The following is a 27,322-nucleotide window of genomic DNA, read 5'->3' on the forward strand; positions in this document are numbered from 1 at the left end:
CCAGCCTATCCTTGAACACCCGCACCGATGGGGCCTCAGCGACCTCTCGTGGAAGCCCATTCCACACCCTCGGGGTCCTGACTGTCAGGAAGTGCTTCCTGGCATCCAAATGGAACCTTGGCTCCCTGAGCTTTGCTCCGTTGGAGTGTGTCCTGCCTTCCTCTGCAGGGGAGAACAGGTCTCTCCCCACCTCCGTGTGACATCCCCTCACATGCCTGTGTGTCGCCAACAGATCCCCTCTGAGTCTCCTCTTCTCCAGGCTGAAGAGACCCAGTTCCCTCAGTCACCCTCAATGCTGGCCTGTACTGGCTGGGGCTGGTGGGTGCCATCGGCCAAGCACCTGGAAAGCACCAGAGACTCTACAGTCAGGGTGGGCTGGTGGGTCCTGTATCTGTCCAGGGGGACGTCTTCCCTTGCAGCATGATAGGCCCTTTATGAGAGCTGTCCATGGTACCGAGCTGTATCCCCAAAGTACCCCCAGCGCCATGGAGTACCATGGATCATTCCTATATGGCTGACGAGAGAGGCAGCAGTGGGAGAGGAGACGCTGACAGAAGGGTCACCAACCTCCCCTGTTCACAGCTGAAGCTCCTTCTTAGCCTGGCTAGCTCCTTGCAAGCTCGCAATGGTATATGGTATATTTGGTGTGCTGGCTCCATCCTTCTGGGTACCACTAAGAAGTTCTCCAAAATGCAGTTTAGCTTTCAGCTGAAGGAACTTCTGCATCTTTGCCGTAAGTGTGAAGGCCAGAAATGTGGTTCTGCTCTTCCTCTAAGTTCTTGACTGGTTCTAGACAAGTCGTGCTGGGAAGGTGGCCAAACAGGCCCCCAGATCTGTTGCCTGCACTGGCATGTGAGATCAGTCCACAGGGGTGAAGCCTTCCCCTTCTCCGCTGAAGTGGGCCCAAGGTTGGAGGTCTCATGCCCAGGGCTCCAGGCCTTAGTGGAGGGGAAGCCCTCCTCTTTTTGCTGGGTTCGCACAGTTACTGCAAAGAAAAACGCTGGGCAAGGTGATCTGGACAAATTCGCAATCACGAATCAGCCCCGTATCATCTCCCACTGAAGGAAACACCTTTGATGAAAGAAAAGCTGCTCCATCAATTTCATTCCATAGGCATAATTAAACTGAAAAACAAAGCAGAACTCTCTGTAATTGTGTGTAATTCCTAAAGGTGCAATGCAGACTTATTATTCTTTACTTGATGCATGGGATTTGCACCCTCGCAATAAATCACTTTTTATTTACAGATGCTGGTTTGGAAAGGAACCAGGGAAGTACATCGATTACATCTATCAAGGACCAGTCATTCTTGTCCTGCTGGTAAGGCAAAGATCAGCTTTCAAAGTCTCCCAATTGTGGCTGCACTTAAATGTTTCCCCAGATGAGCATCACCCTTGGCATGGCGTCTCCCACGCCGTTGAGGTTCTCGTCTTGCTATTTTGTCGGCACTGGTACATTAACAATCTGTTGTTGTTCTTCCGGTTTGGATTCGGAGATTTGTCCACAGTACTGTGTATGTTTTACTGTGATTTTCAGTTCACCTTTTCCCCTTTGCAGTTTTCTGGGATGCCCAAATGCATTTATGAAATCATGGTGCCAAACAGACCCTGAAGGAATGGAGATTTCTTCCCACCTCGTGTTTGTTCAGTCTACCCACTTGCTAACCTGAAAAGGGGAATGGGGGTGTCAAGAACCAGCCCCTTCCCTCCTTTTCCCATCGGCCCTTGCATGTCCTAAGACATAGGAGCAGCATGAGCGAGCGGCTATCTATCCACTCCAGAGTTCACCCTGAACCCCTAAGGAACTGTCCATGGTACTGAGCATAACTGACATTGGATTCAGCGCCACGCCTAGTTGCCATAAAGTTCAGCCTGGTGTCAGGAGCAGATAAAGGGTTTTGCTCCCACTGTGTAGGAGAAAGAAGGGGTGGTTTTGAAAACTCTTGCAGGGGGAGCAAGATTCCCCCCTACAGCCATGTGTGTGGCAAAAATGGGTGCTTAGCAGGCAGAGAGTTTCCTGCTGGGTCTTCCTGCGTTTTCATCTTATAGAATACCCTCTCCCCTGTTGCCTAGCACTCGACTCCTGCCTCTGTTCATCCCTTGCCCAGCGTGAGAAGATTTAATTGACACATTAGTGATTAAGGTGCCAGGTTACTGGGCCAGGTTTGTCCTCTTTCTCCCTTCTGTAAGCCTCCTTCACAATGCAGATCGCGTGGAAGAGGCCCTCTCTTAGCAAGCGCCTTTCTCACGGCCCTTCAGAGCAGACGCATAAGACATCAAGGAAGGGGCAGTTCTAGATGTGGGCAGTATTGAGCTGGCTGGAGAGGTGCCAAGGCCAGGCATGGGTGGGCCCCTGCCCATGTCCCGCACCCAGCAGGGGCTCAGGACGGCAGTCGCCTGGGCCTGCGGCTCCTCTCCATCCTTGCACCCTGCTTGCTCACTCGCTCTGGCCCCAGGAAAAGTGGTGGTGAGGAGGAGGAGGAGGAGGAGGAGGACATGCCCCGGCCAGCTCCCTCCCTGGCTCACTGCCACAGCAGGGAAGAGTGGCAAGAGAAGCAAGGCGACGGCACGCAGGAGGTTGACTGGCTTAAACCATGTAAAATACCTGGGGACGCTGCAGTGCCTTTCTCGCTACTAACTTTTCAGTCAGTCCTACTGAGGGGAAGCCTTTCTAATGGAACATTTGGGGTTTTCATAGGATCATAGAAGAGGTAACTTGGAAGGGGCCGGAAGGACATCGGGTCCAACCCCCTACTGGATGCAGGACTTCAGTTAAACCGTCCCTCTCAGATGGTGGGCTCTCCCGCACCGGAGACATTCAAGAGGGATGGTTCAGCTTGGAGTCCCTCACTGAGCAGGGGGCTGGACCTGCTGGCCTTCTTGGCCCCTTCCAAGTATTCCTATCCCACTCTTCTCCCCTTGTGGAACTCAAGGTGGCTCCATACGGTTCCCAGGCAGTCTCCCCTCCAAGCTCAGGCCAGCCTCAGACGTGCCTAGAGCCATCCCAAGACCTAGGGAGGTGGGTTCCATTGCTGTACTGCTCCAACAGTTGTGATACCCCACCGTAACTTGGCTTCCTGTAACATCTGCCTGTTATTCCATGTCCTTCACTCTGGGATGGTCAAGAAGAGACCCTGGCCTTCCTCTCTGTGGCAGCCTTTCAAGTACTTGCAGAGTGCTGTCACATCACTCTCCTCTTCTCAGGGCTAGAAGTGCCAAGTTCCTGCCATCTCTCCCATGGGGCTTTGCTTCCAACCCCGCCAATCATTCTTCTTGCCCTGTTCTGAACCCTTGCCAGGTGCCTTGATCTGGAGCGGGCAATGAGGACTCGTCAGCTTTCCAAAAGCCCTGCTCCTGGAAATGAAGTTGCCTAGGTTTGTTTCATGGATATGAATCAACACAGCCGCCTGCCTTTCTGGACTTTCCTTGGGGTGAGGAAATAGGAGCTAGCACAAAGAGCGTGTGCATTCCAGAGTTCACGACTCCCCCACTGGGAATGAGCTGCCCCCATAAATTAGGTGCCTGGAGATGGGACACCTACATAATATGGAGAAAGTATCCACCCTACTTCACCAATCCTGCCCAAGACTTCCCAAGATTCCTGGATGGTGGTTGCAATCCTAAAAACTTGTTTGGTTACTTCTGTGAATGTTTCTGCCCCCAAAGCAGCAGTGTGCTAAATTTTTGTTAAAAAAGGATTTGCAGAGAATATTATTCACAGGGTTTTTTTAAGTTATCAAGAGCATGTCCTAGTTTATTGGAAGAAGGAACTTCATCCAAATCAAGTCATGGCTTACAGGCTAATATATGAAATGGAGCCTGGCTTATTAAAAAAAAATCACCAACGCTAAATAATATCTCTTTGAGAACTGCAGCATGCTGGCGTTTGTCACTGTGGAAGTTGCCTGAGATTTATGAAAATCATAATGGTAGTTGTCACCCATGAATGCGGTGCATTTTTTATCACAGGAGGTAGACCTGTAGAAGAACTGCTGATTTCTGGAAAATGGTGATAAATGCCCATAATAAGATCTTTAAAATTCACTCAATAGTACCCAGAAATGATAGTTTCCTCTTAATTGGCTTAAAACAGGACTGCTCATAAATTTTTGAGAGGCTTTGTTGTATGAATTTATCTGCTGCAAGAATGAGGTACGAAAGGGACTGGAAAGACAAGGAAGTCAGAATGGCTTTTGAAGATTTAGGGATTATTCAGTTCAGTTCAATTAGGAGCATTATTCTTACATTGGATGCACATCATCTCTCTCTCTCTCTCTTACAAGGCACCCCCGGTAGCTCAGGAGGCCCTCCTCTCCTCTAGTTTATCCCCACAACAACAGCCCTGCAAGGTAGGTTGGGCTAAGAGGCAGTGACTGGCCCAAAGTCACCCAGTGGGCTCCAAGGCCGAGTGGGGACTGGAACCCAGACCACCTGAGCTGCATCCCAGCACTCCTAGCTACTAAATCGCTGCAGAATCAGTCTTCGCTTTCTTCTACCAAACAACTGCGGAAGTAGCTTCTGGTGGCTGGTATGCAGGATAGCCAACTGGGGCCCATGTTCCAGAGTCAGTAAATCCAGTTTCCAGTTTCTGGGGAGCATTGTAGTGCGTCAAACCTTCCTCCCTTCACACATTCGAGGCAGCAGAGCAGCTGGCACTTCCTCCGTTCCCAGTGCTGTGCCTTGGAGTCAAGAGTCATAGCTGGTACATCTGACTCTGAGGGCTCTTGCCCCCACTCAGCACCTGTGCCCCTTGGCTCTTCTCAGAGCCCACCTGAGCGCGTGGGGAGGGTGGCCTTGAGAAGAGCTGCATTTCTTTCATCTCAGTCTGGAGCCCTCGTTCCCAAGCTCCCTCCGCCTCCTCCTGCTCTTTCTCTGACTCACAGTCCTGATCGGAGAGTGCATGCCATGCAGAATTGATTATCAACCTGGCAAAAAGTGAGCTAGATAATGCAACCATTAGGTGCGTCCACAACTGACTGCAAAATTGGATTGAAAGAGTGATCAACATGACCTTCTGAAGCTGGGGAGAGGTAACTAATGGGATTCCACAGGGTTCTGTCCTGGGCCCAGTTCTCTTCAACATCTTTATTGATGATTTAGATAAAGACGTTCAAAAAAAGATGATTAAATTTCCAAATGACACGAAGGTGGGTAGAATAGCAAATACCCTGGAAGACAGAGAGAAGATATAGGGTGATCTCAATGGATTAGAATTCTGGGCAGAGAACAACAGAATGCAATTCAATAGGGCCAAATGCCAAGTCCTTCATTTAGGAACAAGAAACCAGATGCATTGAGGCGAGATGGGGAACATGTGGCTCAACAATACTGCGAATGAGAAGGATCTTGGGGTAGATCACAGGCTAAATATGAGCCAACAATGTGATGCAGCTGGAAAAAAGAGCAAATGCTGTTTTGGGGCTGCAATAAGAGAAGCATCACCTCCAGAACATACACCTCACTAGTCAGAGCTCACCTGGAGTCCTGTGCCCAGTTCTGGACACCTGCATTTAAAAACGACCCAGGCAAGCTGGGAAGGGTACAGAGGGGGTACAGAGGCAAGCTGGAAAGGGTACAGAGGGGACCAACAAGGATGATGCAGGGACTGGAGGCAAAGCCCTGTGAGGAAGGTGGAGAGAACTCGGCTTGCGCACCCTCAGGAAGAGAAGACTGAGGGGGGATATGATAGCACTCTAAAAGTACCTGAAAGGTTGTCATGAACAGGAAGGACAAGATTGCAGGACATGGGATGTAAGTTAAAAGAAACCAGATTTAGACGAGACATCGGGCAGAATGCTTTCACTCTCAGAGCAGTACAGCAGTGAAACCTGTTTCTTGGGGAGGTTGTGGGCTGTCCCTCTCTGGAGGCAATCAATCATTTCTGTGCCACCTTGCTTCTAATATCTATCTTTTGTAGATGGTTCATTCATCCTCATGTTGTGTGTTGTCTATGCTATTTACTGTTCTGTGAATAAGAAATAAGAAGTGAAATATTGATGAGAATGAGGCAAGAGTTTGGAGATGGTTTATTGCTTTTAGGTTTAGCCCTTCCTTCTTCCGTCCTTCTGTCCTTCCTTCCTTCCTTCCAGGACCTCTGTTACCATACATGTTCATTTTCACGTATTTTATCTGTACAATCTGTGCAATGACCGTGTGAGGAAGGTTAGGCTGAGAGATAGAGAGTGATTGGCCCCAGATCGCCCACTGGGTTTTGTGGCTGAGTGGGGATTTGAACCAACGTCTCCTGAGGCATGTACAGCACGAATCTAACGCCAGCTCAGAGGTGCGTGTGCCAGGTGGCGTCTGCCGGGGAGAGGGTGCTTGTCTCCGGCCCTCAAGGCTCCATCTCCAAAAAGCTTCACAAAACAATCTCTGATTGCAGAGAGCAGGAAGCAAAACTCCTATCCTGTTGCATCTCTATTCATAAGTGGCTCTTGTCCTTCTGGAGAGGTCTCTTTCTGAAGGAAATTGGAAGTTCCTGTTGGAAGATGAATATTCAAGTCAGATGGGGAGGTGGCCTGCAGCTTTGGGTTGATTTTTCCCTTCCAACTTTGACCACCCTGAACAGCAGGAGGCCAGCTCTCCAGAAGCCGAAAACCGAGCCCCAGGACAAGATCCAGGGGAGATCTGCCCCAGAGCACCTTCTGCTCGAGGGAACGCCATCCTGCATCCCCCTGGGGTCACATGCAAAGGAGCGCAGCGCCGGTTCGGTTCTGCTGTGCTAAAAAAACTTGACCTGGTGTCCGGGAGGAGCTGGCAAGATGGCAGAAACGGGGGAGTGGCCCTTTGAAAGTAAAGCTTCTGTTAAGAAATCCATTAGCTTGGTGTAAGTGCGAGTGAGTGCAGGAGCGGCGATTTAATGGAAAGTGCAGGACTGGCGGTTCCTTCTGCCCATAACCGATGGTGATGATAGAAGGGAAGGGGCGCGGTGGAGGCAGTGGAGCCGCTCCATGCGGACTTCCACTTACGTTCATGTGAAGAAGTGGAACATAAGTTCCACTTATGTTCATGTGAATCGCTTGTGCATAAAGCCATCGAGGAGGGTGAGTGGTGCAGGCAGGTCTTGCGTTTCCACGCACTGTTCCTTGCAGCAGGAGGATGGGGGAGACAGCCTGGAGGCTTGGGAAGACCTTCCAAGCTTTCTTCTTTCAAGGACGAGGGCAGGGGGCAGGAGGGGCATCCACTGGCTCCCAGTTCATGGGGCAAGACAGAGAGGGGGCAGAGGAGAGGGCTCAGGAAAGCAGCGGAAGGCTGGTCGGCTCGTCGGGGAGCCCGATGGGCACTGGAGATGCGTGAGGAAGGCGTTGGGGTGGGAATCCGCTGGATCCCCCGGCTCGGCTCCTGGGCGCCCCTCCGTGGTGGAGCAGCCCTGAGCCCTGAGCTTCCTGGCAAGCACGTGCAGTGCTCACGGGGCGCTTGCAGGGACTGCCCCCCGGCCCTGTTTGGATCCCAGGAACTCACACAGCAGCTGCTCCTTGAGCTGACGAAGGCTGGCCGTGGGGCACTCAGTCCGCCAGGAAAGCACCCCCAACCCTGCACAAGCAGCGCCCCTCTGGCGTGCCGCTGCAGCCACCTTTTGGCGGAGGCAGCGGCTGCTGGCCTGGAAGACGGTCGTTGCATGTGGAACTGGGTCTCCAGGACCATTTGCGGGCTTCCTTTCGGCTCCGCTCGCTTTGGAGGCCCAGCCAAGCTCTGGAGGAATCCGGAGAAGGCTTGGAGGGACGGATCCTGGCAGGGCTTGTCCCAGCTGCAGCCTGGAGAGGCTGTATCCCTCTCCTTCATGACAGGACTGACCTTGACCTGCACTGCACACCACCGTCCTGGGCAATTTTTCACCCCTCCTTCCCTGCATTTATTTCTTTGACACGTCTCACGAGAACTTGCAGGGGTTGGCTTGTGTGGTTTTGATATGTACAATCCTCCATGAATGGGCAGAAGAAATGAGACTGTGATCTCAGTTTTAGTCCATTGGAGGTTTACTCTTCATTCCCCATCTGTAAAATGGGTACAGCGGTGGCATTCTGCACAGGAATGATGTGACGAGACTGAGCACTGATACGCAGACCACCAGTAATAGATAAGCACTGACACCAGACATGACATGGGACGAGGTGTGTTTTCTCCAAATGTTAACCCCGGGTCGGCTGTCTTCCCTGCCCCCTCCCCCACCTCCCACAGTAACGTTTCATCAGACTTTCTAATATCCCTGGCACACTCCGCTTCATTAGCAGCACTCAGGAAAATAATACAGAGAGGTCTGCTCAAATGCCAGGCCAAAACAAGCTGGGCCTACGGTATGCAAAGGACTTCCTACTCATCGGCTCATGAATTTGCTGCACTGGGAGATCTGTGAAAGCCATCCTTAGAGTTCCTGGACTTTCTGGGGCATGATGGGAGGCAGTGCAGCAGGGCCTTCTTGGTTGTGGCGCCTCATTTCGAGAACTCCTGTGCCCACCCCACGCATTTCCCACAGGTTCTCACTGACGGCTGTTTAGTGACAGGTGTTCAGCAGGCCAGCCTTTGAACACCTGTAATGATGCCAGTGATGCCGTATTTAAAAGCAGAGGCATCACCCTGCCGACAAAAGTGCGTATGGTCAAGGCTATGGGTTTCCCAGCTGTAAAGAATGGCTGTGAGAGTTGGACCATAAGGAAGGCTGAGCGCCGAAGGATTGAGGCCCTTGAATTGTGGTGTTGGAGGAGACTCTGCGAGTCCCTTGGACCGCAAGGCGATCAAACCGGTCAGTCCTAGAGGAGATCAACCCTGACTGCTCTTTAGAAGGCCAGATCCTGAAGGTGAAGCTCAAATACTTTGGCCACCTAATGAGAAGGGAGGACTCACCAGAGAAGACCCTGATGCTGGGAATGATTGATGGCAAAAGGAGAAGGGGACGGCAGAGGATGAGGTGGCTGGATGGAGTCACTGGGGCAGTGGGTGTGGGCTTGGGTGGACTCCAGGGGATGGTGGAGGACAGGAGGGCCTGGAGGAATGTTGTCCATGGGGTCGCGAAGAGTTGAGCACGACCTTGCAACTCAACAACAATGGTGCCAAGTTAGGCATTTGGGAACAATGTGGGAAATTTCAAAGTAGACACCACATCCCCCAGTGACGAGGTAGATCACCCAACTGGGAAGTAGATCACCCCCCTCTAAAGTTGGGGAGGGGTTGCAAAGGGCCCACTCAGCTCTGGGGCCAGACTCAGCTGATGAGCTGTTGTCTCTGCTCAGCTTTGCTTTAAGATCCATGGGTTTCATTAGACGCCATTGTCGCGAAGTAATTTGCCAGGCCTCACCTTCAAGAGTCTTTGATGGAGGTGTAGGATGCACATTTTAAGAAATAAGATAAATATTGCAAGAGGCGCTGGGAGTCAGGGGAGAACAACGCACAGAGCTGCTGTTTGGGGCAGCACCCCGTGCCGAGTGCCGCAGCTCCTCTGACCCACGACGGGGAAAACAAGCGGGTACGATTGTCTTGGAAATTATGCCTGGCTGCCCTGTGCCAGGCACAAGAGAAACATTCTGGTGTTTCAGCATTTCCGAAGAAACTCCATCTGCTCTGTTCGGGGGGGGGGGGGGGGGGGGGGGCGGTATATATTTGCCCAATATTCTCACACTCCCGTCTCTGACAAAGTTGCAAATCAGATTGTACTGCTCAGATGAGAATATAAAAAGCCCAGTTGGATTGGGTCCATCACGTCCAACATCTGGTTCTCCATACTGGCCTACCAGATGTTCTGAGATAGCTTTCATGTTAGTTGCCTCCCGCCACATACATCATCATTAGATTTATTATTAGATTTATCATTCATGTTATTTCTATACCATCCCATAGTCAAAGTTCTCTGGGTGGTTTACACCAGCACATAATATGCAGTGTAAAATACAGGCAACCGTAAAACCTTCGTAAAAATCACCATACAACATCTAAAAGCCATATTTTTAGAAACTGGTGAAAAAGCTACAATTGTTTATGCAGAATTTAAAATAAGAGAATCCTGGCATGATTTAACACAATGGTTCTTATGTTTTTACAGCTCGTATGGGAGCAGATTTTGAAGTACTTAGATAAGCACATTTATTATCCATCAATAGAACAGATTTCAAGGTAAAGGTCAAGGTTTCCCCTTGACGTTAAGTCCAGTCATGCCTGACTCTAGGGGGCGGTGCTCATCTCCGTTTCCCAGCCGAGGGAGCCAGCGTTTGTCCGCAGACGGTCTCCGTGGTCATGTGGCCGGCATGACTAAACACCGAAGTGCACGGGACGCTGTTACCTGCCCACCGAAGTGGTACCTTTTTACCTACTTGCATTTGCATGCTTTCGAGCTGCAAGGTGGGCAGGAGCTGGGACGGAGCAACGGGAACTCGCCCCGTTGTGCAGATTCGAACCGGCGACCTTTCGATCAACCAGCCCAGCAGCACAGCGGTTTAAACCACTGCGCCACCTGCAGTCCCCAGAACAGATTTACAATGGTCTTAATATAGAAATGCAATTACAAATGCCATAACAAAAATACCAAAATAGCAGTCTTGTTTCACATAAAATTTCAAAACATCTCAATACTCAGTTGCTCCCTGTCATTCAGTATCAGCCACAAGGTGTGTGTCCTATATTTAGTCAGGATACATGGTTATGGGAGTTGCGATCCTCCAGTTGTTGATGGACTACAACACCCATCCGTGGCAGCCAGCAAGAGCCAATGGTCAGTGGTATAAAGGGAATGGTGATCAACTTCTTGAAGGCTGTAAGCTTCTGAGCCTCATAGTGGCGGAAGACTCCATGTTTTTTGCTAATGAAGCATAATTCTGCTCTTCAGTGGTAAAAGAGAACCCCGAAACGTTAAAAATACAAAGACGTGCATGCGCACATGTGCTCACAAGCACTTGATGTGCCACGTCCTCCCCGTGGGCAGAGAAAGGATCCGGGTTTGAGAGTCGATTCTTCTCGAGGAAGCGCCATCTCCATAGTAACGGGGAGGTGAACTGGGGCACCCAGAAGCCCTCGAAACAGAAGAATTTGCAGCTCGACGTGCTTCTCTCGTCTGTCACGGGAAGCCACGGAGTTGCACTCGCTCAGTGGCGTTTCCAGGAATCACAGGATGTGTCAGTTGCCGAAGAAACGCAGAAAAGTTGGGAGGGGGGAAGAGAGAAGGAAGCGCAGTGCATGAATTGCCAGGTGCCAGATCAGATGCTCGGGGCAGTCCTGGCTCCAGTTCCGGGGGTCTCTCACTGGGCCCCCTCCGTCAGGGAGTCCACCTCCTCACTGTGTGCTCACCTGCTGCTTCTGCAGCTGCATTCACACAATATGACAAACAACCCTGCGTGGCAACCATGGCCAGTTTTGTACCATGATCTCCCTGGCAGACAGTCGAGTTGTCTCTGCCTCATCTTGGTTTCCATGCTCCCTGCTCAGTCCTCCCACCACTGGCATGTATCCCATCAGCCACTGCACCTGAAGCCCATCCCAGGGTGCATCACTCCCTGCTTGTGTTGCCTGCCTCTTCCTCATTGGTCCACACACAGAGGACAGCTGGCTGGAGTTTGTTTTATTAGATTTATATCCCACTTTCTTCTTGGTTCAAGAATGCAGAACAGCTTACATCATTCTCCTCCTGCTTCTCTCAGTCTCATCCCTGCAACAACCACCCTGTGAGGTAGGTTGGGCTGAGAGTCTGTGACGCCCAAAGACATCCAGTTGGCTCCATGGCTGAGCGGGGACTAGAACCCAGATCCTCTGAGTCCCAGTCCCACGCTCTTAACCATTACACCAGACTGGCTCTCTGAGTACATTTATCACAGTTGACACTCTTTCCAGGGGACTCAGTGGTAGCTGCATACCAAGATCATGGAAACCACGATCCTGGGTTCAGACAGTATGACAAGCCATGATGGTACAGAAAAACCATGGAACAAACTGTTGTTGATTTCTGAAGTCCAAACATACCATGGTGAAATACCATGACTGGGTTAGGGTTAGAACCATCATGGCTTGTCATGTTGTCCAAACACAGCTGGCCTTGGTCCCCATTGAAATACCCTCACACATGGAGATCTTTACTAGCTCCTTCTTGGCTGCTGTTCCAAGACTTGTTCATCTTCAAATTTCCAGCCTGCCTTGGAATGGGTGGCTGAGCCCATCTAATATTCTAATATCGTGTACCTCCACTTCTAGCCTCAAGAGTTAATCACCTCATGATACTTGCAGGCGATGGGGAGAACTTGCTAGCCATTCGGCGTTCCAGATGTTCCATCCCCCAGATGACCTGGCCTAATTGACTCGTAAGCATAGAATGACCCCATTTCATCTGCACACCCTTGAATCTCCCCTCCCAAGCTCTTCTCTGATTTGCACATACCGGGCAAGACGTTCCTTTGCAGTGAAGTCCTTTGTGCCATCTTTGGGGGAAAAGACTCTCTTGCTAAAATAACGATGCAAAACATGCAGCAACTTTCTGCTTGAATAACAGATGTGAAATGGGGCTGGAGAGGTCACATTTTCTAAATTTTTCTCTAGACTGTTTTGAAGAAGAAGGAGCATTTGCCCTGTTAATGTGGAGCATCGTGGTTTCCTTGCTCTGGACTTTCCCACGATCTTTTCTGATCTGTAGACGTGTCTCTCCCCTTTGACAAGAGTTAGAAGTTCAAAGGGGTTTGAAGAAAGAAGTCCCCATTGGGAAGCAAGCGGCTGCAGGGGAAGGTTTACTCTTCCTGGATGATGATGATGATGATGATGATGATGATGATGATGATGATGATGAAGATGTGGCAGCAATTTCAGCAGAGCTGGAAACCGCCTGACCCCCAAAAGTTGCCCAGCCCTGACTTAATGATCATTAATCCCTAGAGATGACCCGATATCCCAAGCAGCTCTGTGTGATTCTGAAAGGATCGGGTTTGTGATGCATGGAACCCCCTCCAGTGCAGCAAAGAGGCAGGAGAGAAAGTCTTATGTGGAAGAGCAAGGCAATTTAAAAGGGCAATTAAAAAGGAAATCCGGAGGCTGCAGAAACAAGGTCAAAGCGACAGTATGTGCTTCTTCGAAGAGCAGATTGCTCGGCGTCTTTCCTGAGTTTTGAAATTGCTGGCGTTCGTATTGCACTTCATATTTGGAGAAAGAATGATTCATTGGGATAATAGCTTTGTGAATAAAGCATCACCAGCTCAGAGAAGGCTTAGGGAATAGAGGGGGACATAAAATTTATTTTAACCAAGGAAAAACACCGGCTGCTGACTCTGCATCATTGTCTCCGGCACACTCCAAAACCTGGAATGGAGGGCTTCTGGACCTGGCAGCCAAAGAGCAGAAGGGCGTGATTTCGCTATTGTGATGAATGGGCCCCTCCTCCTGTTGTGGCTGCTGTCATCAAGGGCTGTCAAGCTGTCCCCACATGTGCCGACCCTATGATGAAAGCCTCCCGAAGGTGCTGTCCAGGGCAGCGCTGCTCAGCTCTTCTAAGTTTGGGGCTGCAGCTTCCTTTGTGGAATCAATCCATGCAGAGGAGGAAGTGTCTGACTGGTTTTTGGACTACCGCAAGGCGCTCTACGTGGGGCTGCCCTTGAAGATGGTCCACATACTTCAATTGGTCCAGAATAGAGCTGCCAGGTGACTAATGGGGACCGGCAGATACCCTCGTATCACACCAGTCCTCTACCGTCTACATGGCTGCTCATTGAAGTCCAGGCCCAGTTTAAGGTTCTGGTAATGACCTATAAGGCCCTAAACGGCTTGGGTTCTGGGTACCTGAAGGAGAGCCTTCTTCTCTATGTGCTGGCCCATCCCTTGAGATTGGAGGCAGAGGGCCTTCTCCGGGAGCCCTCTTTGAAGGAAATCAGGAGGGTAGCCACTCAGAGAAGGGCCTTTTCAGTGGTGGCACCCAAATTGTGAAAAATGTTCCCCAGGGAGGTTCGTTAGGCTCCATCCCTTTATTCTTTTCCATGTCAGGCGAAGACCTCTCTATTCCCCCAATATTTTAACAGTCAATTGGTTTTATCCTTGTTTTTATCCTATTGGATGCAGTGTGCAGTGTGTTGTTGATATGATAGATTGGTTTTTGGTTTTCTGTTTTTTGTAAGCTGTCCAGAGAGTTTTAGTATTGGGGCGGCATATTAAAAAATGTAAATAAATAAAATTAATTAATTAAATGAAGTACCTGCTGCTGGGGGCCTCAAGCAGGAAGGCTCTGTGCCCTGTTAAGGGATACATAAGCTCCCACCCAGAGGCCAAACCTTATCCCTTCTGGGGTCCAGCGCTACATGTCCGGTAGCTCCTTGGCTTTTGTGTGCTTCTTGTGTGCTTCTCTAGCTTCTAACGCTTGAAATATTTTCCCTAATTGCTGGTAGGAAGAGCTTTGGGGATTTTGGTCCTATGCTGGTCCTTCCGCTTCTGCAGAGGCTGATGACACGAATGTCAGTGGGCAGTGCGTTTACTCACAGTTGTGGTCTGCACATTTCATGAGCTGTCCGTGCCGCCGAGCACATTTCGGGGGCAAGGTCTCTCGTGTCTTTCATGCTCCAACTAAAACCTGGAGTAGATACACCCCGCAAGAAAAGTGGAGTCAAAAGCATCCACGCCCCCACCCCCGCCCCGGCATGCTGTCCCCAAGCGCTCGTCAACATGGAATTTGGCCCAGGCCAGGAATAAGTCCATTGCCCTCGCCCTGCAAGGCATCTGGTTTTCCACTGTGGGAAAGGGATGTTGCAATGATGCACACCCCGTGGTCTGGTCTAGCAGTGCTTCTCCTGCATGACGGATCTGCCAGTGCCGCGGGGAAGGGCAATGGATGTGGCGAGTGGCGGGGAGCCACAACCTGGGAACTGGCCAGACTCCTCTAAAAATGCAGAGAACAGAAGCGGTGAAGACGCCTCCCGCCTCTTCCTTCGCTGTGTGTGCAGGAACGGTCCTGTGCTCTCCGTGACAGCAAATCAGCCAAGAGATGCTGCAGCGACAAGGAAAACTCGGGATTGCATTCCCCTCCAAGGGCAGAAGCGGTTTCGGTGTTGCCCGCGGTGCCTTCTGCCCCCCCCCCCCCCGGTCCTGCACGGAGGTCGGAAGTCCCTCGTCTGGTCCAGCTTGTGCCGCTTTTGTCTGATCAGTTATTTGATGTCAATTGTTCCTCCTCCCCCTCCCGAAATCAGCGTGCGTCTGTCTGTGATAAGACTTGGAGGGCTTCCAGTGCTGCATATATCGCAGAGCAGGGGAGAAGTGTCTAATAGCTCGGACACAGGCTGATTCTGGGAATGTGCTGGCATCTGAACCCCACTGCTTAGCATGGGGAAAAGCAACCCTTCCCTGCAGAATGCCGCCTTCCTAGGGAGGCTGGTGCAGAATGAAACAGCCTTTGGGTTCGCGTCCTTTGTCTTGCACCCCGTTTGCACAAGGGGGTGTGCACAGACGAGGTGTGCCTTGGATCCAACTGAAGTCCAGTCAGGGCTGGCCCACGTAGCACAGTACCTGGCGTGTCTTTGAGGTGAGGCGAGCTTGCCTCCGGAGCAGGCAGACCTGAAGCCTGGGCCCTGCCTGAGGCTATTCATGGAATCATAGAAGGGTGGAGTTGGAAGGGGCCAGGGGAGCACCAGGTACCGCCCCCCTCACTGCAGGGCTCCCAATTAAACGTCCCTCTCGGCTTCTCTGGGCTAACTGAGAGGTGCAGCACACCCAGTTCAGCGTTCTAAAGGCAAATGCCAGCACCTGGATGGCGCTCAGCTTGGGAATGTGTGCTGAATCTATTTTGGGGACGAGAGTCCATCAGATTCCCCTAAATGCCGGCCTGCTTCGATGCAGCCATGAGTCCAGTCTCCTGCCAACAGCTCCTGGGATTCAGGCAGCCAAATTTGATAAGGAAGTGCTCGCTGGCTTGGTCTCGGCTCAGCTCACTTTCCAAGGCAGGGCTGAGTAGGAGGAGAAGTCCATGAACGTGAGAGGGACGGGTCTCAAGGAGCTCTGACCCTCCCCTAGTTCATCTGCAAAAAGAGATCCAGGGCAGCTGATGCCGCATTAGCATGGCATCATCCAAATGTCTAGACGGGTGGTGGCAAACCTACGGCACGCGTGCCACAGCAAGCACGGGGAGCCCTCTCTGTTGGCATGTGAGTGAAGTCGCCCCAGCATCGCCCCAGCGGCCGAGCATCGGATAATGGCGCACACAGGGGCCATGCGCATGCTCAGAAAGGAGTAGCGGTGTCAGGTGATGACGTCACAAGCCGCGACTTGTCCGAGCTTTCGCGTGGCCGCTCAGTGCGCTGAGAGGGAGAGAGAGAGAGAGAGAGAGAGAGAGAGAGAGATATTATCTTGGACTGGCTGGGAGGTGTTTTTCCTAAACCTCAGTTCTCAGGTTTTATTGCCATGTTGGCACTTTGCAATAAATAAGTGGGTTTGCAGTTTGGGCACTGGGTCTCTAAACGGTTCGCCATCACTGCCCTAGCCCCTCCTGCTGGGATCCATTGGAGTCAGGATGCTGCCAGAGGTTGACTCAGATTTGTTTTGCCCACTGCCACGTCCTTGGCTGAAGAATGGAATGAGTGCGCCTTAATTTTGTCTGAGCATCTTGCTCTTAAGTCATCATCCCATAAGAACAGAAAAAGGGAACTGATTCCAAGCACGGCGATCAGTTGAATTTCATGCAATATAATAATTGTGACTTGCAGGGGAGGCATTCCTGTTGGAGTGCCCACATTTTGATTATTAGGTGGACTCTTCCTCATGTTTATGGTCCGTGATTGTGTTCTCTCTCCCCCTTCTTCTCTTGCAGATCAATTTTGTATTTCTGTTTAACATAGTTAGGATTTTAATGACAAAACTGAGAGCATCGACCACTTCAGAAACAATACAGTACAGGTAAGTGGGGTGTTTAACAGCCGAACAAGGTGTGAGGGATCAAACCCTTGAAAACAATCCACAGGCAGGTTGAAAGGTCTTGAATGTTAACGGTGAAACCCTGCGGCTCCCACATCATCTGGAAGGCCATGGGGTTCTTCAGAAGTCTGGGATGGTGGAGATGGGAGGCCAAAGGCCGATCCTGTGCCCTGGCCCCTCATAGGCAGCTCAGAAGAACCTCATCAGCTACTCTCAGTCTCCGAGGTCGCAAATGGACCTCAGAGTGGGGGCAATGTTTGTGGGAAGGCAGGAAGAGGAGGAGACCAAGGTCATGGAGTTATTCCAGTTCCAAGCAGTACCCCAACCTCCTTCCCCATGTTGGCAGTTGTCATTGTTGTGTGTCATCAAGCCTTCTCCAACTCACGGTGACCCCATGAATGAAAGCTCTCCCAGAGGCCCTCCCCTTGACAGCCCTGCTCAGCTCTTGTCCACTCAAGGCTGTGCCTTCCTCGATGGGGTCCACCCATGTCATGCTCATTCTGGACAGCCAAAAACAGCCAGCTGGAGAAAACACAGGTTGAAAGACAAGACAGAATTGTGTCCTAAGCCAACTTTAAATTCCACCACTGACAGGAACTTGCCTAAAGCAGGAAGGGGAGTGCTTCGCAGACGAAGCACAATGTTTGGTCTTCTCCAGCGCTTCAGGGCTCAACTCACAGGGGTTTCCTTGCTGCTGAAAGGCTTTTCAAATTCTCTCTGTAGTGCTTGCAATACATTTCATTTCTTGGTTTGACTCCCATGAAACCTGCAGAACTGCCCAAACAAGCTCTTTTGCTTGTTCCCTAGCCCAGGTTTGCTGACTGGGCATAAAGATTCTGCTTGTGTCTTGTCATTGGCCTCAAATTAATGATTTTCTAGTGCAGAAGCTGCTTCATAGAAGGAAGGGACTAGGACTACTTGGGGTGCAATTCTATCGCCCCCCAATACCCTCAGTGCATGTAACTTAGAAGGGAAAGGACACCCTAAGCCCCAGTCCAGCTCAGGCTAACCCTGGATAGCCAGTATTGCACTGGTGGAAAGGAGGGTTGGAGGATCTCGAAGCTGGGATCCCAAATAATCTATTCCCTCCTCCAGCACCCAAAACACCAGGAGGCCACAGAACTGCATCCTTGCGCATCAACTGAGCCCACACTTTCAAGGAGCAATTGGAAATACTCGAGCCTCCGTATCGGCCCGTGTGTGGCTCTGCAAGTCACCAAGGCCCGCCTTCGCTTGCTCAATTGATCCTTTCGGCGTACCTTCAGCCACGGAGTCGGTGGAATGTCACGATCTGATGTCACCCACAGACTGAAATAGGCACCTATTATTATGCAGAAAATTAAAGCAGAGTTGTCATGATTGGAATCCTGCCGCAAGCTGCCGTGCCTGGTGTTCTCTCTCTCCATATCATTACCTGCCTTTTAATTATAGCATTGGTGATGGTTTGCCTGCTGCACTGTCACAGTTTAAGAACATTTATGAAGAATTAAATATGCATATACGCACTCTCAGGTAGAGATGCAGAACTTTTGGGCCAAAGGCCTGTTCCCTCCTGCATCCAGACCAGCTCCGTGGGTTTCTCCAGTGGGTGGAGAAGGGAGAAATAATCTACCATGGAGAATTCACCATGAACAAAATTAATTTCATTTATTCTCAGCATCTAAACAGATTCTGGAGCAGTGAACAAAAAGAAGATACGGCAGATAAAAGAGTAAGACAGTGTATGAAGAGCAGAGTATCAGTAAAACTATGGCTGGGCAGTTAAGGAAGCCTTCCTGAAATAGAGATAGGCCGTGAACACGAGAGTGGCTAAATAGGGTCAGGGTTAGGGTTAGTTGGCTATGCTGAGGGCTCCTCTCCTGGTGGACGCCCGCCTGGCCACAGATCCATGAGGAATCGTGAGGAGCATCTCAGCAACCAGAAATGCTTGATGTTCGATCCAAGACTGGAGGTGGGAGCGGGGATTTCCCTGCTCATCAGTTTCCATCACATGTGGGGCGGGTGATAATCGCAGAGATAACTTTTCAGTGGTGCCTCCAGCCCTCAAAACACCATCTTTAAGGAGTCATGCCTGGAACCAAGTCTTTCCTCTTCCAGCAGAAGACACGGGCTTTTCTTTTATCTGTTTCTAGTTTAAAATGTATCCAGCTCCTTTCAGGTTTTGTCCTTATGCTTTTTTCTTCTTCTTTTCTTAGCATGACATGTATAAGGACACTTCAATAAGGACATGTTCAAAATTGGAGGGACTCTCTGGGTCCTTGGACAAGTCTTCCCGGCACTGCGGGTCCCTCTCCTCCCTTCAGCTCAACTTTTCCCTTTGATCTCTTCCAAACAGGAAGGCCGTTAAAGCAACCCTGGTTCTTCTTCCTCTCCTGGGCATTACTTACATGCTCTTCTTTGTCAACCCTGGAGAAGATGACATTTCTCAGATATTTTTCATCTACTTCAATTCCTTCTTGCAGTCCTTTCAGGTAAGAGGTGTTTAAGGAATGCTTGGAAAGGGAAGCTGTTCCCCGGGACACTGGTGGGACTTCGGACTTGTTCGGCCTCAGCCAGAGTGCATTGTGGGCCAGAGCTGTGTGAGGGATCCATTTTGGGAGTGGTAATCCATCGGATTCCCTGGGCTCAGCTCCCAGGACTCCAGTCCACTTTGCTGGTTCGTTTTATTGGATTTTTATCTTTCATCATTAGCCAGAGTTCCCTGAACAGGTTACATAATTAAAAGTATACAATAAAAAGCAATTTAAAATTCACAATTGATACAGTTTTAAAAAGCATCAATATTAATTCACAAAACCTTAAGATTGTCTCCAGTGAAGCATACTAAAAAGCATAACAACATGTTATAAAACATGATGCAAAATGTTAAAACCATTATCTATATAATTAGAATATCCAATGAATATAAGGGTATTCGCTTGGTGCCTGAAGGAGTAAAGAGAAGGTGCCAAGTGAGCCTCTCTGGGGAGCTGATTCCAGAGTTGGGGGGCCACTACTGCGCAGGCCCTTCTCCTTGTGGCCACGCTCCTTATTTCCTCGGCGGGGAAAGGGTTCCTTGAGAAGGACCTCCAACAATGATCTAAGGGGCTGGCTAGGCACAGGTGACGCAGCGGCCAAGAGGGCAAACACCACCCGTGGTTGCATAGCCAGAAGTGTGGCTTCTAGATCGAGAGAGTTATTACTACCACTCTACACGACTCTGGTGCACCCGCAACTGAAGTATTATGCTCAGTTTTGGGCCCCTCATTACAGAAAGGATATAGCCAGGTTAGAGTCAGTGCAGCGTAGGGCCACAAGGTTGGTGGCCGGTTTGCAGGGGAAGCCGTATGAGGCGAGACTGAGGGAACTGGGTCTCTTCAGCCTGGAGAAGAGGCGACTCAGAGGGGATCCGTTGGCGACATACAGGTATGTGAGGGGATGTCACACGGAGGTGGGTAGAGACCTGTTCTCCCCTGCAGAGGAAGGCAGGAAGTGCTCCAACGGAGCAAAGCTCAGGGAGCCAAGGTTCAGTTCGGATGCCAGGAAGCACTTCCTGACTGTCAGGACCCCGAGGGTGTGGAATGGGCTTCCCCGGGAGGTGGTTGAGGCCCCATCGGTGCGGGTGTTCAAGGATAGGCTGGACATGCACATGGTGGGCATGTTGTGAGCGGAGCCGGCTGGAGCCAGGGGGTCAGACTAGATGGCCTGGGAGACCCCTTCTGACTCACTCTGCTTCTATGTTTCTATATGGGAAGGGGTGCTCCTTTAGATACCCTGGCCCCAAGCTGTTCAGGGTTTTAAATACTACTGTTAGCACTTTGAATTTCTGAATCCATAAGCCTGAGTTCTTGCTGAGCAAACCCAGAATTTTGGCAGCATTCCCCAGAACTTGTGTCCGTTTTCCATCTGCAGCAACATTCAAAGACTTTCTCTTAGCTCCGCTCACTTTCTAAGACAAGGTAGTCTGCAAATGTTAAAAGGAGCTTGCAGCTTCGACACATCCCTAATCTAGACTCCCATCATCCCCAGCCAGCTCCCTCCTGAAATATTTTCCTGGTGGCTGATTACTAGAGATGGGTTGAACAAGATTCTCTGAAAATCAGCTCAGTACAAGTTTCACACCCAATTTTCAACCCAGTTTGCGCTTGCTGCTTGTTTCAAACAAGCAGAAAACCGTGCAAAAGGAACAGGACTGAAGGCAAAATCCCCCAACTTTTCACCAATTTCCCAGTGCCTAAAGCAGGGCTGGTTTAGACATTTGTGGAAATGTGAAAATCCACCGAAATCCAGTGGGGAAATCTGCACAAGCTGAACATGCGTGCATGTTCAGGAATGTGAGAACATTTTCCACCAACACGTTCTTGCTCCAGGTCCAGATGTTTGTGAGAAGAAAGAAGATTCCCACCTATGCTCAATAGTGGCACCTCCAAGATGCGCTGCAAAGCATCTCTGTCGCTTGGCCAGAAAAGCCCAGTGAGACAGTTAGATAATGTGACTTTTAATGCCTTCGTAACACCCCCTTTTTTCAATGGCCATGTGAGTTTTGTTGTGAAACTCACAGTAAATCCACCACCATTGCATGCTTTCGACTTCTGTGTTTCTGATTTGGTTGCGCAAAAACAAAAAAGCAACCCTGCTTTTAAAAAAATACTCTGCGCATGTGCAGATTTGCATTCGAGCTAATTTAAATTATGTCAGGAAGAAAAAGACAATATTAGCATCGGTTCCCCTGGGCTGAGTGGGCCACATCTGAGGGTAATTTTAAAAAAATATATTAAGAAGAGAAAGATCCACATTGGCTCAGGTGGGCCCCAGTGGCCTAGCTCGTCGTTGTGAACCTGTGTGCCCTCACCCCATCACCTGCCAGCCTTTGGGGGCGACTTGGTGGCTCAGGGCTGCAGCCCAGTGGCTGGCAAAAGACTCTGACTGCTGTGCTCAGCCCCCGGCATCTCTAAGTGGGGCTGCTGAAGTCCCTGCCAGCTACCCTGGAGAGCGGCTGCCGGCCCGTGTCAGCAAAACTGGCTGAGATGGACCCAAGGCTGACTCTCATGTTCCTAGCCAGAGTGGCTCACTGCCCAGGCTGTGCAAGGCAGGAGCTCGGAGCGATGGGTGCTGGCATGGGATGGAGGCATCACCTCGCAGTGCCAGGTCCGAGGGACCGCTGAAGTCCCGCACCAGCTCTGGCAGGAACGGCAGTGCTCGCTTCCAAAGCTCCCGTCCTCCCCCACGCCTCTTTCCATCATCCCTCGTGCAGGGGAATTAATCAGCTTGTATTTGATTCTTTCCAGGGGTTTTTTGTGTCCGTGTTTTACTGCTTCTTAAACGGTGAGGTAAGTGCAATCCATCGCTTCTCAGTTCGTTTGTTCAGCGCAGATGGTGTTCAGTGAAAACGAAATGGAAATCCAATTTAGTCTTAGATTATCTATCTATCTATCTATCTATCTATCTATCTATCTATCTATCTGACCTGCCCCTTTTCCTTCCAAGGAACTCAAGGCAGCTTGAATAATCCTCTTCCTCTCCATTTTATTCCCACAACAACCCTGTGAGGGAGACTAGGCTGAGAATCTGCGACTGGCCCAAAGCCACCCCCTTTTCTGCTCCCAGCCCCCCCCACCCGTGAGGAAGGACCTTCCCCCACATTTTCCATTGAAAAAAGGGACTGAGCTGCAAGATAAGAATGTTAGTGCACCCTGGAGAGAGAGGGGTTGTGGATTTCCGTCCCTGTGAAGTGTCTGTCTCATATCCTGCATCTGCTCTGTGGCGCTTAAGACAGATGGGGATATCCAGGTGCCTTCCCAGCGCCACGCTGACTTTTAGCACTGCTAAAAGCTACATTTTAAAGCTTACCGTGCCAGCTTCTGGCACTGCAGATCGTTTGGCAAAGGGTCATAAAGGCAGGCCCACTCACCCAGGTGTTTCCTGGTGTGGCTCCCCTAAGGTAACAACTGCAATTGGGAAATGCGGAGAGTTGGGTCCAGGTTTGCAGTGGGTCAGCTGCAGGGCCACAAGTGGAAGATGCTGCACAGAAGATGCTGCTGGGGAGAACTGGGGGTCGGGGAGGAATATCCAAAAACCAGGCAGTGGTCCTTAAGGGAGTGGAGGCTTTGTTGTGCACAGGACAAAGCCTGGTTCAGCCCCCACACCATGGAAATGCATCCGTCGTGGCAAAGGTACCAAGAACTTCGGTTTCTTGTCATGGGCAGGCAGCCTCCAACGCAAGCACTGTATAATTTGAAATAGCTCTTAGTTTCACAGGGCGTATGGCCTGACATCTCCATTCACAATACCCCACTCGCTCCCAAGTCACCTTTACCAGTGAAAAATAATGCATATTATTTCTTGCATTTCCTTAACAGTGGGTGGAAAGAGCATTTCTTCTAAGAAGGTTGCAATCTGGATTCTGTTCCTCCCTTTTCCTATCATACGCGGTTTTATTTTTCAGTGCCTCTCCTTTCAGACCCTGGCACCCTGGGGGAATATTCCTGTCTCCCTGCTCCAAGCCATTCTTTCTGTTTCCCTCTCCTCCACTCACCAAGCCCTTGTAATCTCCCCCCACCCCAATCCACCCCGTGCCCTTTCAGATCTGCTAATAACCACGCCATTCAATCCTAAATGGTTTTCTATTTCCGTGCCCGCTTTTGTGAGCTGACCTGACCGGCACTGGATACAATGTCCCATTAGCACCAATGGAATAGCATGATTATAATAATTTCCGCATTCATTTGCTTCCTATTCTTGCTTGTGCATTTTTCTGCTTTCCATCTGCCAGTCCGTGTTAAGTGGAAGCCTTCAGGAGGTGCTTTGCCGTCGCCTTCCCGAGCAGCACTAGCAATTACTACAATGTGGGGAGAAAAGTCATAGGTCACTCCACCACAGTTGACGGTGCTGCTTTCCCCCAGTTTGCCTGGACTGCAAACTGATTCTCCAATCAATGGCAAACTTACCTAGGCAATGTATTCTTGCTTATTTTTATTACTGCACGCGTCTCTGACCTTTTTCTCCTCCTGCGAGGAACCCAAGGCGGTTTCCATAGTTCTTCCTATTTTATTATGAGACACAAGAGGGCTCCACCCAGAGAGTCCCACCCAGGGCAGCCCCCTTTGAAAGGGGAGCAAAAGCTCAGATGGGCAGCTTCCTCCTACATTTCTCTTTTCCTGGGCCTTTCAAGGTGAGGCAGCCACGTTCCGCACTCAGTGAATGCATCCTTTGAAATCAACTGGAAAAATTATCCTGCAAATGACCATTATTTCTGACCTTTTGCAGACTGTTTGAATTGCTCACCCTGGCATGAATTAAGAACAGGCGCTATTTTCCTAGGAGGAGAAAAATTGGGGACCTGCTATTTTTCTCAGACTTATTAGAAGCAAGCAGATTGTTTCTTCGTAAAAACAGTATTGATTGACAGATGTTTTGAGAGTGTCCAAAACTAAAGGGGTTTCTCTATGCTTTGCAAAGGAGAGGGGCTAGGAAATACCTGGCATCCCATAATTCCCAACCGTGAGTCCTTATCAAAAGCTCTAAGGAAAGCTCTTCTTTCTTTCCCAGCTCTTTTCCCCTGGCCATCTTTCTCTGCCCACTAATCATTCCTGGCTGTTAGGAGCAAGAGTTTTTGTGTTTTCTGTTATCTTTCTCCCCCTCACAGATAACCTTCCCTGTATTTCTCCCTCCCTACTACTAGAAATAAATATTAGCCAGGACAAAAAAAAAAGAGGAAATGGGACTAAACCAGAGCAGGAAAAGGCCACAGCAGCGGTTTCTGTTTCCCTGTTATCATGACTTCACACCTGTTGCCTTTCTAGAATGAAGGATATTTCTAGTGTGCTTTTAGCAAGTGTGAAACATAACATATAGCCTGGCTTTCGGGTCACAGAGGGTTTAAGTCCTATATCTGATTGAACTGGAGTGGTTTGCAGCAGCTCCTACTGCGATTCCGAAATTATTTAGTTATGTCCGTTTGCAGATAAAGATGTCCATTTCTTTTCTACTGAAAGCGTTTTTTGAGAATGCAAAACCTCTTCCAGACCAGAAATAAAAACAAGGATGATACGGATAAAGAGACAAGCTGAATTCTGTGTGCTGTGTGTCCAATTCAAATGAGAGGGAACCCTGCAGGGGCTTGCCAGCTTTCTGGTAGAATATTTGAAAGCTCTGAGTCAGTTTCAGGACATGCACAATCCTCTTCATCCAACTCTCCTCTGCAGATGTGGGAAGCTGCGGCAGCAGATGTGGAAGGAGGGGCTTCCCCCAGCCAGGTGCACCATTGTGATCTTGGGTGACACCTTGACTTTGATGGGCATCCCACACAGAGGAGCAAAAGGTTGCATGGTGTTCCTTGGCCCACACCGGTGCAAAGAAGCGTGCCGAATTTTGCAGAGCCCGAACGGGTCTCTGTTCATGGGGTTTCGCACTGAAGGATAGTGTGATGGGTTGTGTACTACACGGTTGAGTGTGGTTCAGATTAATATGGCAATACGGATTTCCGAATCCACCCGTTTTCTGAACTGCACAACACACTTGCCTGACAGATCAGTGTGAAGAACCGTAAGAACCGTGTCACATGATCTGCCTAGAGAACCCTCTCTCTGAACACAACACTGTCCAACAGCACAACTGTCTTAGGAAGAGCACCATGTCCTGCTTTGTGGAGGATTCAACAGCCTGGGCTCTCGCTCGCCACATACCTTGTTCTGAGTCAGTGTAGAAACGAGGCGCCCTCCACCTGCTGAAATGGGCTTTCCGGTACCCGTTCACGGTCCGTGTCCGTGGCATCCTCAGCCATCTCAGGGCTTCTCTGGAGCTTGAAAGGAAGTGTCCGTGGTGCTGAAATGCAGCCCCCAAATAGGCTCGCCCCTGTGGAGCACGCAGGGAGAGCTCCTGTAAAGCTGGAAAGGAAAGATGGACCGGAAGAGGAGGCCCACTGGCAAGGGAGTCTCCAGCCTCCTTTTTGCCGACTCTGTGCAAATTGCCGAATATGCCGGAGCAACTCACCTTTGCCAAATGCTTCCAAGAAAGGCAGTTCCTGGGCAGAGGAAAACTCGCCCTTGCATGCATGTGAAGCTGTGGAGCATCACGCAGATAATGGAGTTGTCCGGAAAGCCGGGGCCCACATGCAAGCCTCGCAGGATGCAGAACTGGGAGGGAGGGCTGGCTAGGAGAGACCTAACCTTGTAGCAGAAAGGTGGCGAGTAGAACACACACGCACGTCACACACCCCAGGCCTCCGAACAACAGTGCTGCTGCCAAACAGCCCCATTCCTGGATCCTCCATTCCTCCCTCCGTGTTCTTCCCTCTCCCTGCAACAAGCCCTCAGGACCGTGCCTCTGGCCATGCGCAGTCCTCAGCACGCTGGATTCCCCACGCGCACACACACACACCCCTGCCCCCTCCTCGTAACTTTTGGTGTACTCTTGTAAACCCCCAGATTCTCCTAAGATTGCTGATACCTCCCTCCGTTGCAGTGATGGTGCTGTCTGGTCCTGGAAGGAAGCGCTAGCCGGGGCCCCAGTGTCAGTGAGCCTCCAGCTAAGATTGCCAGCATGGATGGCGCCTTTAAAATTCAGACTGAAACCCGGGGTGGATACACGGCCCCACTGAGCAAGGCGGGGCAGTTGGAGGTCCACTGTTAGTGTTCACTGGCTGTCTCCAACCTCATGTCCTTCAGATGTTCTGAACTACATTTCCCTTCATGTTGGTTGAGGCTGATGGATGATGTAGTCCAGAACAACTAAAGTACACCCGGTTGAGGAGGGTGGGGTGTATGGCACGGCCTGTTTGGCGGTTGCCAGGATTTTCTGTGGTGCGTAACCCATCCCAAGGGGTCGCAGTGCCTCTTGGGTAGTGTAGTTGGTGGTAAGCGCTTCAAGGCAACAGCTGCTGGTCTTTGGGGGGGCCACCCTCTTTTCTCTCCACTCCGCCCACCACTGCAGCCCCCCGAAAAAGCATTTGGCCCTCGGATGGCATCCTGCCCTGAACGCGGCTTCTCTTCCTCCCACCAGGTTCGCTCTGCAGCCAGGAAGCGATGGCACCGCTGGCAGGATCACCACTCCCTCCGCGTGCGCGTGGCCCGGGCGATGTCGATCCCCACTTCCCCGACAAGGATCAGCTTCCACAGCATAAAGCAGACAGCCACCGTGTGACCAGCAGCCGCTGGCGGGGCCGTTCCCCGTCTCCTCCTCCATGATCCTCCGACGTCTTGGTTTTTCCTATGTTTTCCCTTCCTTCCTTCCTTCCTTCCTTCCTTCCTTCCTTCCTTCCTTCCTTCCCGCAGTTTGTCTTTTCACAACAAGGCGACTCTGGTGTGTCTTTGTGGGCATCCTTCCATTTTGACATGATGCTGCTGCTTTTGAAATAGGTTGCCCCCCCCCCCAGAAAAAGGTAACGACAGCAGGGGGAACGCAGTGAGAAATCCTGAAAGATATTGCATGGCTGACAACAGCCAGACGATGCGCATTCCCTCTGTTCCCTTTCTTCTGTTTAATTCTTGCAGTCGGGC

At 50.6% G+C, this 27,322-nt stretch overlaps 1 protein-coding gene across 1 annotated transcript in view; it reads left to right on the forward strand.

The window, feature by feature from the left end:
- Window positions 1–26,966, forward strand: part of CRHR2 (corticotropin releasing hormone receptor 2) — a 121,914-nt gene extending 94,948 nt beyond the window's left edge. The window contains exons 8-12 of the mRNA XM_044424990.1: window positions 1,248–1,320; window positions 16,744–16,829; window positions 19,183–19,318; window positions 22,115–22,156; window positions 26,826–26,966. Of these exons, the coding sequence (XP_044280925.1) occupies window positions 1,248–1,320; window positions 16,744–16,829; window positions 19,183–19,318; window positions 22,115–22,156; window positions 26,826–26,966 (478 nt within the window). The remainder of the gene's footprint in view (window positions 1–1,247; window positions 1,321–16,743; window positions 16,830–19,182; window positions 19,319–22,114; window positions 22,157–26,825) is intronic.
- The last annotated feature ends 356 nt before the right edge of the window (window positions 26,967–27,322 follow it).

Source organism: Varanus komodoensis, unplaced genomic scaffold (assembly GCF_004798865.1).
Source record: "Varanus komodoensis strain SLA01 unplaced genomic scaffold, ASM479886v1 scaffold15, whole genome shotgun sequence".
Taxonomy (NCBI): domain Eukaryota; kingdom Metazoa; phylum Chordata; class Lepidosauria; order Squamata; family Varanidae; genus Varanus; species Varanus komodoensis.